Source organism: Onychostruthus taczanowskii, unplaced genomic scaffold (assembly GCF_017590055.1).
Source record: "Onychostruthus taczanowskii isolate IOZ18803 unplaced genomic scaffold, ASM1759005v1 scaffold58, whole genome shotgun sequence".
Classification (NCBI taxonomy): Eukaryota; Metazoa; Chordata; class Aves; order Passeriformes; family Passeridae; genus Onychostruthus; species Onychostruthus taczanowskii.
In genome coordinates, this window is record NW_024503457.1 from 7,114,827 (window position 1) to 7,127,737 (window position 12,911).

General features: G+C 39.0%; 1 protein-coding gene across 1 annotated transcript in view; it reads right to left on the reverse strand.

Annotated features, from left to right (window-relative positions):
* Positions 1–3,639: 3,639 nt before the first annotated feature.
* Positions 3,640–12,911, reverse strand: part of SLC9A2 (solute carrier family 9 member A2) — a 33,886-nt gene continuing 24,614 nt past the window's right edge. The window contains exons 8-12 of the mRNA XM_041417985.1: positions 11,845–12,006; positions 11,176–11,272; positions 10,160–10,291; positions 8,145–8,235; positions 3,640–6,120 (exon numbers count right to left, since the gene is read on the reverse strand). Of these exons, the coding sequence (XP_041273919.1) occupies positions 5,750–6,120; positions 8,145–8,235; positions 10,160–10,291; positions 11,176–11,272; positions 11,845–12,006 (853 nt within the window). The 3' untranslated portion in view covers positions 3,640–5,749. The remainder of the gene's footprint in view (positions 6,121–8,144; positions 8,236–10,159; positions 10,292–11,175; positions 11,273–11,844; positions 12,007–12,911) is intronic.

A 12,911-nucleotide genomic window follows, 5' to 3' on the forward strand; every position in this document is an offset into this window, starting at 1 on the left:
GTTTCTGCCAGAAAACCACTGCAAATTAAGATTTTTCTCTTGCTTGCTGTTACTTTATTTTGGGTCGGTTTCTTTGGCTTGTAGGAAGGGTTGGGTTTTGGTTTGGTTTCTTGGGTTTTTTTGGTCTTTGTCCTTCCCTTTGGTAAGTGACTAAGTGACTTTTCTGACAATTTTGATCAGCTCATGTTGAAGAGGTTGTGTATAAGTACTGATTTTGTTGCTTTTAAATGATGAAGCAAAGGTAAGATTTTTTTCCTGTTGGGGTAGGCTGTGTACTTTTGAAGAGATCCTTTATAAATATCAGTTGGAGGGGTTGACCCTTGCTCGACACCAGGTACCCACCAAAGCCACTCCTCTCTGGAAGCAGAGAGGGGAGAGGAGAGAAAATAAAACAAAAGTCTTGTGAGTTAAGGAAGGGAGAGATCACTCACTGATTACTGTAATGAGAAAAATAGACTCAACTTGGGGAGATAATTGAATTTATTACCAATCAAAATCAGAGCAGGATAATGGGAAGTAAAATAAATCTTAAAAACGCCTTCCTGCCACCCCTCCCTCCTTCCCAGGCTCTACCTCCTACCCTGCTGCAGTGCAGGGAGATGAATGAGATGGTCAGTTCATTGCACGTTGTTTCTGATGCTGTTCAGAGAGGAGTCCTTCCCCTGCTCCAGCGTGGCGTCCCTCCCACAGGAGACAGTCCTTCACAGACTTCTGCAATGTGAGTCCTTCCCACAGGCTACAGTTCTTCACTAACCACTCCAGTGTGGATCCCTTTACCAAGGGTGCAGTCCTTCAGGAAAGGACTGTTCCAGTGCGAGTTCCCCATGGAGTCGCAAGTCCTGCCGGCAAACCTGCTCTACTGTGGGCTCTTCTCTCCACAGGTCCACAGGTCCTGCCAGAAGCCTGCTCCTGTGTGGGCTTCCCATGGGGTCACAGCCTCTTTTGGGCATCCACCTGCTGTGACATGGGATCCTCCAGAGGCTGCTGGTGGATATCTACCCCCTGTGGACCTCCAAGGACTGCAGGGGCACAGCTGCCTTACTGTGGTCTTCAGTTGCAGGGGAATCTGCTCCAGAGCCTGGAGCACTTCTTCCCCTCCTGCACTGACCTTGGTGTCTGCAGGGTCGTTTCTCTCACTCCTCTCTTGTCTGGCCACAACTGCTTCTACAAAATAACTTTTTTTTTCTTTAATATGTTATTAGACACTGATTGTCTTGGCCTTGGCCAGCAGTGGGTCTGCCTCAGAGCCAGCTGGCATTGGCTTGGTCAGACAAAGGGAAAGCTTGTCAGCTTCTCAAGAGAAGCCACTGCTATATCCCTCCTGCTACTAAAACCTCACCGGGCAAAACTAATACACCAGTCCTGCAGACTTCCATTTCTTGTTTTCTTTCTTCTGAACTTACTCATTGCAGAGATCAGTACTGTTCTCATCTTCTGAGAACAAGTTAATTATCAAGCAGATAATGCAGCAACAAAATAGGAATAGTGCTGTTTATGATCTGGCTTGCTCATGACTTCAGGTTCTCTGTAGTGCCATTACATTCCTGCTGCTGGGAACCTCTGTGGGTGCTGTAGGTGCCAATCTGTTACAGGTGTTGCAGGATACCCTTGAGTAAATGATCCTTTACAGCCTGGCACTTTGGCATTTGAAAAATCAAGACTTGCCTGCGCTGTTATTGCTATAATATTGAAGACTAATTCACAAAGAGCTGATCATGACTCTTGTAAGAGTGTACTGGAGCCTGAACTTTGGGAACCAAATGATTGTGAATGGAGGTCAGACTGCTTGTAGAAATGAAAGAGTATACAGCTTATTTTAAAGGGAAGTCTTGAAAAACTTATGTTTTAATTTACAATGAGAAATTGATTCAAAAATTTTAATTACTTTAAATCTCAGCACCAAGGAACTATTTTTTGAGATGTGCTGCACAGTAAGAACCAGTCTTCCATTCTGTCAAATATCTGATAAATAGGAGGTCTCAGAGAGGAAAATTGAAGTAAGCTGAAGTATTTAAAATTTCTTTTCCTTTTTATGGCAAAAAATTACTGTTTGAAACAACCTGTGGCAGTTAGGGTGCCATATTTATGCACATTAACAAGGATATTTTTATTGGACCAGAGCTCTTGTGGTACAAAAAGCATTCCAGAACCAATTTCAAAATCCTTCATCTTTTCTTCAGGGGCTGGGGGATGTTGACAGAACTTGGACAATTTTGGAAATGGTGACCAGCTAAAGCATTTCTTGGAGCGTCAGCTGATGTCTGGAATTGGTGGACTTGGCAGCTCTTGAAAAGCTGGTGCAGGGTTCAGTGTGTTTGCTTCCAGAGAGCCCAAGATATCCTTCATAACAGCAGGCATGTTATTTTGGCAAAAATTTTAACTTTGTTTTTCCATGTGATTTCTATGTGGCTTTAGTACAGAAGGGTATTCTCTAATTTTTAAATTGTTATGCAGCAAGGTTTTCTTTTGTTGAACTGGTTTCAGTGGAATTTGCATTATATTTTAGTACAAAGTAGGACAGCCCTTAAAATTTTAGCTCTTTCGGCAAATTATTCTTGGGGTTTTTTCCATGTATGTGCCTAAAAAAGGTAACTGGGCATCTATCTCCTCTAGGCCTTGTTATACCTACTTTCTTATCCTATTTTAATTTATTGGCCTCTCAGGAGCTGAAGGGGAAATCCTTAAAACCCTAATTCAGAGTGGAGCTATATTTTCCCACTATCCCTAAAACTGAACTTTCTTCATCAAAAATGCATTAAAATATCTATACTGCCCAGAGTGTACTGGTGAGTCCAACTGGAAACAAAATATTTGTCTGTGGCTTTGGCAAGTTTCCCAGTCACTGCTGAAGATCCGGTTTCCTTGAAAAAGCAAGAAACGTTGTCCTCCGTCAATACATGACTTTCCCCATCAGATGGTGCTCGAGGACAGATTTATTGGGCATTTCATCCTCCAGCAGACAAACTGATACAACATGAAGGATGTCGCCTCTGCAGGCTCCAAAAAAAAAAAAAAAAAAAAAAAAGGCAAAGGTAGACCTCTGACCCAAACCAGAGTCAGAGTTGAATGATAAGGGCTAACTGGAACAATGCCTGTGCCACCTGCTCCTGTCATTGCTACTGAGAAGGAGAGTACCCAGAAATCAGACATGGCAAGGGTCTGATTTAGCAAAAGAGCCTGAAAAGGGTGGGAAGACCAGAAGTGAGGAAGGCAGAGGGTACTTGCTAGGACACAGAGTCCCAGAAGATTTGCAATTCTGCTTCACAGTGTGACTATGCTGGAGATGTGCCTTGATGCTTGTATTCTGTGAATTTCAAGTGCTTTGGAAAGGTAAAAACATGCTATTATGTTTTGAAGAACAAAGAGCTTAAGACGGTATTTCATAAAAACGACCTTCAAATTGATGTGCTTGTACTATGGAGCACCACTTTAAGCACAAATAATGTGAGCGTGCCCTGCATTAATGGGCAGCCAGCATAGCAGTAAGGTTCCTGAAACCTGCATTCATTATTTAAAATTGTGTCATAAAAAATAACTGCTTAAAAAAAAAATGAATGGCAGCTCTCCCCAGACAGAAGCCAAGTGCTTGGTCATTACCAGCACACAAACAAGAAAACTCCATGGAGAGTAAACTAAATATTGATGTGCAACATTTCACATTTATTGATTTGGTCAGCTTTCAGATCGGCCTGATATAAAACATCTAATTTAAACAATCTGATTTGTAAGGAGGATGTTGTCTCAAAACTGAAATCAAAACTCGAGGCTTTTTTCTTATTTAAACATGATCCAAATAACACAGTGACATAGCATTCCCTGACAATTTTACAGATGAAAGTACTTTCCTGTTGAAAGACAAATTTAAATTTGTTTTTAAAACTTGTTGGCTTTGCTTGAACCCAAGTTTATTTCCAAACAGGAGATGATCACTAGAGGACAGCTAAGTATTGATTTCCACAATAATCATTTGTTGAGAATAGCCATGAACATCTGACTGAGGATTATAGGGTTCACAGAGCCATTCCTCTGCAGCTTAGACTTTGCATTTGCCACACAGCAGAATTTTCCAGAGATTGAACAGAGGAAAAGGACTAAAGGACCTAAGGAAAGAGTTTGGGAAGGTTTGATATTTCAAATACATACATGAAATAAGTATTTTGGAAATGCTGTTAGAAGAAGGAAAGTCTTACATCCCCACTTATCAACCCCCACCCAAGAACATTTGAAAGAAATCTACTTTGTGGTTTTAAAAGAAAACTCTGATTTTTAATAGTTTTTTCAAAACAAGCTTAAATAAAAAAAAAAAATTAATCTTATTGCCCACAGATTTAGAAATGTGCTAATGAAAGAGAAAAGTTATGATTTCACAGTGTACATTCTTCAATGAAAGTTATCAATTTTGTAACAAGTAGAAAGAAAATTATTTCTGCACTGTACTGAAATGTGTATCTGTGCTAAAGCAAGCTCAGTACTTAGATTATGTGGGACAGAAAGTGCAAATTCCTGAGAGCTACAGTTACGTATCATTTATTTTAATGCTTCCCATATGCCCTCAAATGGCAGCCATTGATGCTAGGATCAAGAAGTCCATTGTATTAAGGTGCACAGTGACTTCAGCTGATTCCAGGACCCCACTGTGCTACTTTTCTATAAAAACAAATTACATGGAACATTTTTGTTCCTTGGAGTGCATAGATCAGACAAAGAAAAGATTACCTTTCCCCTCTTACAGATGAGGAAACAAAAAGTAAAACAAATTAACCAGGGTCACAAGCATGAGCTTTTTTGAGTCCCAGTGGTCCCTGACTCAAACAGGAGACTGCTCGCTTTGTCTACGTGCAGTGCTCTGCAACTATTCCACTGCTGTGTTTGCATTACATTGCAACCAAGTAACTAAGGTGCAAAAAAGCAATTTTGATTCAAAACATTATTTATCCACTTGAAGTTTTTTTGTTTTTAGGCCTTCTAGTATCCTGCTAAGCGCTCTGAGTTCTTGCTGACATAAGTGAAAGCCAAGGTAATTCAGTTTTTCTTTGGTGATCCTTAGTACCTTTCAAAGGTAACATATTGCCAAAAATTCAGAAAGTAAAAATTCAAGATATTCAGGTCTTTGTTGCAAGTCCTTTTTATAAGCCTTATTTGCAATTCCTCTGCAGCTTGTTTCTTCTCTTCTTCCTCTTTTTCTGCATCAGAGGTCTTCAAGCAAACTAGGCTTCAGGAATATATTTATTCTTCTTTAGAAGTCTATATGATAGGTGCATTGTGCAATTTTCAGTGGTATTCATGTTGAAGCTCTGGTTAAAACAAGTATTATTGATTATAAATAAAATCTGAAATGATACACAAGTTTGGGGCTATTTTTTAAGAATCTATCCAATCACTGGACTTTCAACAATGACTTCAACAGAAAACTGGGTATTGAACCTTCGTGACTTGGTTCCATGAGAGATGATGTGATAAGGCACATTTCCATACTATTTTAACAGTGGAAATAATGTGATTAAATTAAAGCATTGCCATAAGTTATTTGTAAAAGAGATATATTTTGGTTTTGTATCTTTAATTTTGCAATTGCTGCAGTATTCCTTTCACTTAGTTAATGGAGTCGACTTAACTCAAATGGAAGTGGTTAGACCCAGATGGAGGCTTGTTGTGTTATTTTAATGGATCCCATAGTCTGATCAGATCATTTGGAATCCTAATTCAGTATGTCCATGGTTTGTTATCAATAGTTCTCCTTTGGCTATGTTCAGTACAGCTGGTTCTCAGGCTTATTTCTCTGCCTGTCCCCTTGCGATGCCTGCCTAACTAACCGAGGTGGTGGCATAGGTCTTGCTGGCCCATGGTCTGCAGTCAAATCTTCCCTGCTCAAAGTGCCAAATCTTGGTCTTGTCAGCAGTGGCTGTCTGAACCCAATGGATGGCTGAGGCAAAGTGCTTGGCTCCTGCTGCTCTCCTCGTCCGTCCTGGCTCCCGTCAACTTCGTTTTTCCACTCCACCCTAAACTCAGGTAGTGGCCTCTGTTGTCTCAGTCTCTGGTCTCTCAAGATTTTCCCTGCTCTGGGCCTTAGATTGAGCACTGTGGTAGCAGCATCCAACTCAGAGTCACTGCTGTCACCCACTGTTAATTGAAAACAAAAGTTTAGTTTTAGGTGTAGAATATAACTGTTTCAGGAATATTTGAGTAGCAGCACATTGAGCCCTTGCAGCCATAGAATAAGGTTTCCCCATATTTTTCTATATTCAGTGCTTTCTGATCAGACCCAGTAACAGCCTCTTAATTCTGCCAAAATAGGGGAGAGATTTGACTTTAAAAAATCAAAAGTATGATTTTTAGAAAGGCCTCACACAGCTGCTCCTTGATTACCAAGTGTTCCCTTGATTGAAGTGACATTTCCCCATTTCTGGGAAATTTCCAGTTTTTTTGACAGGAAAAGACTGCCTCTCTCTGAACTTAGGGTCCAGTCCCTGCTTACATACAAACAGGATACCAAAATTAGATCTCTCAGCCTCACATCTCATGAAATCTAAACCAAGAGGCATTTCCAGAGCACAGCATGTACAGGGGCTCTAGAAACTTGACTTTGGAAAAGGAGCATTAACACTCTTACCAGGCAAAGGATCTCTCAAGGTCAATGTACAGATGGGTAGAAATATCCCATCCTTAATAAGGCTGAATGTAAGACATGAAACAGAATCAACAGGGCAAATCTTATAGGTTGCAAGTGCTGCAGACTCTTCCTACCATTCACAGCAGGATAGAATATGCTCTAGAGAAAGCTGGCATAATTGTTTAGGGAACGCCTTTAAATGATCATTGCCAGTAAACCAAGCTGGAGATAGTCTGGATGTGCACATGTGCATATTTTTCCCCAGCAAACTTCTTTAAAAAGAATTAACATGTTCATCAAAACTTGCACACTTGAGTAATTTGTTCATAATTTTAATAATAGTTTATGAATGCCTCATATTTGTTCTTCGACTTAAATCAGATATGATGTTTTAAATATATCAAAGTAAATAACTGTGCAACTGTCATACGAACAAATTAGATTAGTAGCCTTCATGTCATTTCTTTTTAAAAAGGTGAGGAAGGGGTCAACAAAATATATCACCATGTAATCGTCCATTCACCCAGATAATTATATATCAAGGGAGGTCTTCATCAGACTGTGTTTTCAGGCTTTTTCCCTTCTAAGTATGTCAAATAATATATTTTTTGACAATTGAATAATCTGGAGGCATATTTTCTCTTTAATTCTAGGTGACAGTAGGTGACCTCTGCAGACTAACTGCAGAATAAAAGCATCCTACACTCAGGAGAGCAACAATATCATTATTAACAGACAAAACCACAATATATTAAATTAATTAGGAATAGTGGAAAACTAGTTGGGGTGGAGATCAGGAAATTTTAGAAACTCTGCACAGGTTTCTTCTTCCCAGCAAGAGATCCTTATGACAGCTTGTCATGAAAGAAAATGCTCCCGAGAATGATACAAGTATGGTAATGAAACCAGTATCAAAAGTAATAGATATAAAATTGGGCAATGTTTTCACATTATTTCACAAATATTTGTGCTCCAACAGATTTTTAAAATGTTTTTTTGTTAGAACTCAAGAACCACAATATAAAACGTTTGTGAGTTTAGGCAGAGGAAAAAAGTTAGCAATTTGGTTGTAAACCACAACATTTTGAGTTCTTCATGAGAACAATAAACTAGATCTAATGTCCTCATTTCCCTCTCTGGTTTGCTTTTCAGAGCAGTGTCCTCTACCCTGACCCCAGAGAGAAAAGAACCAAATAGGCTCATAATCCAGGAGGGATATCTGGATTATGGAATAAAGATGAGAAGAATGAGCCATGGCAGTGTTCCTGGTGCAGAAGTGCAGCAGGCAGCTGCTTGCTGACATGAATGAGGAGATGTGCTGGGAGGACAACACCAGTATGGGATAGGAAGTGAGAAAGCCCCACAAAACCCTTCTGTCCAGGGCATTTCTCTACACTCACATTTCTGCTTTAGGACACACTGTTTTAAATGCTCTAGTTTGCTTATTTCTCTACATCATCCCTGAAAAAACCTTCCTTCTACGTAAGCAAAATGACTGCAGCACAGTAAGAGAAAAGAAGAAAAAATTAATTACCTCTGGAAGATGTTTTATTTCTCACTCGTAGTTTCTCTGGGAGTTTAGTGTTTTTAGGAAGTGAAAGGAATCTTTTTGTATTTGCTGCAGCCTGCATGCAAAGAAAACCAAAACATTTTAAGTCACTGCAGCCTAGTGTACCTGCGTAATGCCATGTTAAGATACACAACTAAGGCTTGAACACATTTCTGTAGCTAAAGGGCTTGAGAGTAGTTTTGAATTAGCTAATATGTGATCTTTTACAACACATTCAGTGCTGATTGCTGGCTGAAGGCTGTGCTAACTAAGGTAAAGACTGAATAATCTCAAGCAGTTTAATCAAATGAAAACCTAGTGAAATGCCCTCTGAGATCAGAGTTAATAAATGCATGGTCTCTAACCTCAACCTTGCCTGCACAGGCTTTCCTAAGGAAGGTAAATGCTGCAAGCATGGCACTTCATGCAGCTTAAAACTTGTTCAAAACTTTTTATTAGTCAGCTGCAAAAATCTGGGTGAGACTGTAGCTTGGGCTCAAGAACCAATCTGCATTCTGATCCCGCAAGAGCTTTATACATATAAATGACTTTATACAGTTGACTAGTCACACTGAAGTTGATGAGGAAGTTAGGCACCAGCATGATCATTTACCAGTTCAGGGCATAAAATCCTTGTTTTCCCCAGACCAAGATTTAAAGGCTATGGGAACAGACCACACGTCATACTTCTAGAACATGAGAGGTACTTTCCAGGACAAGTTGCTTTTTTTTTTAATTCAAAAGTTTCTCAAGGACATCCTTTCTTACATTTACTACAAAGATTTTTAAAATCTTTACAGTCTACCAGCTCTCCTATGCTAATATCATTACTTGTGGCAGACCCAAAGGGAACCTGAAAGGAAATTTATTTTCCCTTAGAGATTTTTCCTCTTTGGATTTTTATTCTTTTCCTCTTTCTCCTCTTCCCTCTGTGGAGGATTTATTCTTAAATAGATACCAAGGATAATTATTCTTAAAATTATAGCCAGTGTGTTTTAAAAAGTTATCAGACATCCTTTTTCTTTCCTTGCCCCAAAAGTCCTGCTGAGTGTCCTCACTATTCCACACAGTAAATAATTTAATTGTATGAAAAAGATAACACATGTGACTGTGGTTGAGAAAAAAAAATCATTCAGAAACAGTCTTGTTGTCATAATTAACACCACAGTACCTCTAGTAATGATCACCTATGAGACATTATCATCCTTTTGGAAACATTATTCCAGCCTCAACTGCTGAAGGACAACTGTATGAATGAAGACAACAGTCACAAAATATTTCTGTAACATGAAAATACATATTCACAGGATAGCTAATTTCCTTGATTCCTGATATGACCCAAAGGATCCGTTTCCCTGCCTTATTAGTGTTCTCCATTCCAATATGGTTGGAAGTTTACAACTGCAAGATTGCCTCATAGAGCCAAATATTATCATGCCACAGCAATCCTTCTTAGTGGAAGAAATTTTCCTAACCAGTGTCAAAATCTGAAGGCCTGACTACATTTTATGAATACTAGAGAACATATAATATTTTTCAAGTGAAGAGCTTGCTCTGACTGATGTGGTCAAAAGTCCTCTCCTATATTTTAGAGCTTAAGTAGCTTTTCTATCTCAAAGTAATTTTTAACCTTTAATCATCCACACTTTATCAAAATACTGATAGAGAACACTGATCATACCTACACTGTGCACAGAGCCTGTCCAGTTTCTCTGAGGTAAAATTATAGCAGCAGATCCCACTCCCATATCACATTCTACAAGACTGAAGCCTTGCTGAAGGTGTCAACACAAATTAAGGGGCTCATGGGTGCAACTCAAGGTGTAAGTGTGAGATTACATGTGCAGTTGTCTTCCAAATTCAGGATTTTTCCCTGCATGTCAGAAGATTGCTTTTTCTGTATGACAGCTACAAAGAGCTGCTTTCAATAAAAATTAAAATTAAAAAAAACAGACCAAAAAAAAAAACCACCAACAAAAAACACCATAAAATGCTAGTACCGGTCTTTCCCTTGACAGGCTGTTTGTTTTCCTCAGGCTCTCCCGAAGGCTGTGCCGGCGACGGATCAGAATTTCTTTGGCCTGCTTCTCACTTGCATCTGCAGCCAGGCTATGTCGGTTGTAGGACATTGTCTGAAATGGAAAAGCAGTGATCACAGCCTGGAAAGCATGATGTCAAATGTGTTGGACTATATGAACAGGGAAAACCAGGCTTTTTGCTTTAATAAGCATCATAAATCCTTGTGAACAAGATCGTATTGCAGATGATTAAGAACAAGAACAATAATTATGCTGAGAATGTTTTTATTCATCTGCTTCACAACCACCTGTTTTTTTTTGTTGGTTTTGGTTCATTTTTTTTAACCTGCTGATATTTATAATGAAAGATGTTGGCTTAATACCATGTTTACCCTCACACTATAGTAGCTTGGTCAGTATGTCAGTAGAGGACATTTGAAAGTGATGAGTCCCCTAGAGGGAAGTCATTTTTACCTCCAGCAAGCTGAAGCCTGCTCAATTTTTGAATGTTTTCCAAGGGCTCAGGCATTCAAACTACTTAGCCACATGAGGACAAATGCGAAATGTCCTTTTGCTTTTATTTCACTATTTTTCCAATTCATGATCTCTGCTCTTAATACAAACAACTTTACAACTGGAGGCAAATAGGAAATCTAATCCCATATCACAAAGTCACCAATATAGTGATACAAGTAGATAATGTTGGGTTGAATTGGCACCTATGATCCTCCTTTAATACTGTGGTTGCATCAGAGGTAATAAGAAAAAAAAACATTGTCTTATCAATAGTATAAGATCAAGTAAGTATTTACACAAAAGAATGTGAATATGCTACTGTACATATGACAGGATATGGATTCAAGGCAACAGAGGTAAATAAGAGCATTATTTGTTATTGTACGATAGAGCAGATGTACTAGCTCAAAGATGTGTTAAGAAGATAATCAGCATATTACAAGAGCAGTGGGATGTTTATGTAGGCAAAAGTTCATCCTTACGCGGTGTCGTATTTGGTAGAGATTCTTTGTTAATATTTCTCGCATGTTTTCCATTTCAGTGGGAGAAAGGGGCTTTATCTTGCCTTCATGATAGTCACTGTGGCAGAATGAAAAAAAGGAAAATAGGGGAGAGGGTGAGAGAGAGAATGTTTTTATTTTTATGGTCAGGAATGACATTTGAATTATTTCCTTTGTTAGAGGTGGAAACAACATTTCAAAACAACTAAGTAATAGACGAAAATGTAACATGTAGAAACGAAATCTTGATTTCATTTGCATCTGTGGTTAAGACGTAAAATGTGATCAAAATTACAGTAATTTGTCCACTGTATTTAGGTAGTATTCAAAATGCCCCTCAGGCTTCCCTTGTAGCTATTCTCAGCAGGCAGGCAGGCAGGCAGGCATGTGTTCAAGTCCATCTCCGCTCTACACGGCAGATGGATGTTCCAGCAAGCAGCTGTCCCAGTGAAACAACACACGCCGGAAGAACACAGCACTTCACCTGAAGCTACAGGCAAAAGGCTTTTGTTTCACACCTCTTACTGTTCTGGTGACATTAGGACACAGAGCATCCTCAGTCAAAGCGATTATCCTGCCTACAGCCCAGCCTGTTAAATAAATTGTGTGACCCAGCTGAGCTGCTTGGCCGTGCTGGCATCCCTTGCTTACCTGAGAGACACCGATGATGGGACCTTGCTTATCATTCCACTCTCTGCCATCTCAATGGCATGCTTGATCTCTAGCTTCTTGTATAAAGAAACAATGCTGGATTTGGGCTGGTTCTCACGGATTAGAAGTCTTCGCAGGTATTTATTGTCAAACTTTTTAAACCTGTACATGAGGCAAACCAGCCCAACAAGTTAATTCTTACTGTGCATAGTTAAGGAAAGGCAATATATTGCAGTTAATAAAATTTTAAAGGACTTTATTTTCTGGGAATGTGGCTGTTCATGTTAACAACCTAATGCTGAGCAACGTAAGAAAGGGTCAATTTCAACTTTACTTCAGATAGATAGTCTTAATATGTTAGATATGTTAATGTGTTAATGGGCAGTCTCCCTAGAAGCAACTTTAAACTTTTAGGTATTCTGTTATTAGAAAATATTATTTTTAATTCTCTGTTTTCATCAAGACAAAGAGAACATTAAATATTTACTGTAATAACAAATAAAAGGCCAAAATTTGCATCAAGTGCTTTTTCTTTGAAATTTTAGCTTGCTTTTGTAAAACTTTAGAAGTTGTTCCTTTCTCTAAAGCAACTGCACCCTCTTGGTTGCTTAGTAAAAAAATATTGATTACAGCTGGTGTTGCTTTTGTTTGTCAGAAAATATTTTGCCCTCCAGACATTCTGAAATTATTCTTGAACTTGGGTGTGAAGGTCATGAAGAAGTGGGACTCTCCTTAGCTGTGCAATCTTTTCATTAAAGATCTCACACAGACCGGAGGAGAACCAGGCTAAGTAAAGAAAAATTGTACCCATGTCACTCATCCGTCAGGAAGGTGTCCTCACTGTGTCACCCCCAGTCAATTTTGGACACTGTGTCCACCCTATGTCAATTTTTATTTGGAGAGGGCTCTCCTCAGCCATTCTTGCTGGTGCCATTCTCTCTTTATATAAAATACTTTTATATATAAGTATATACAAAATACTTAAATTCTTCTTGGAGCAGAGACTAGAGGGTGGCAAGCAGTGCCCATGCTTTGGGTCTAAAGAATTTGGATGTAAAAGGAATTAG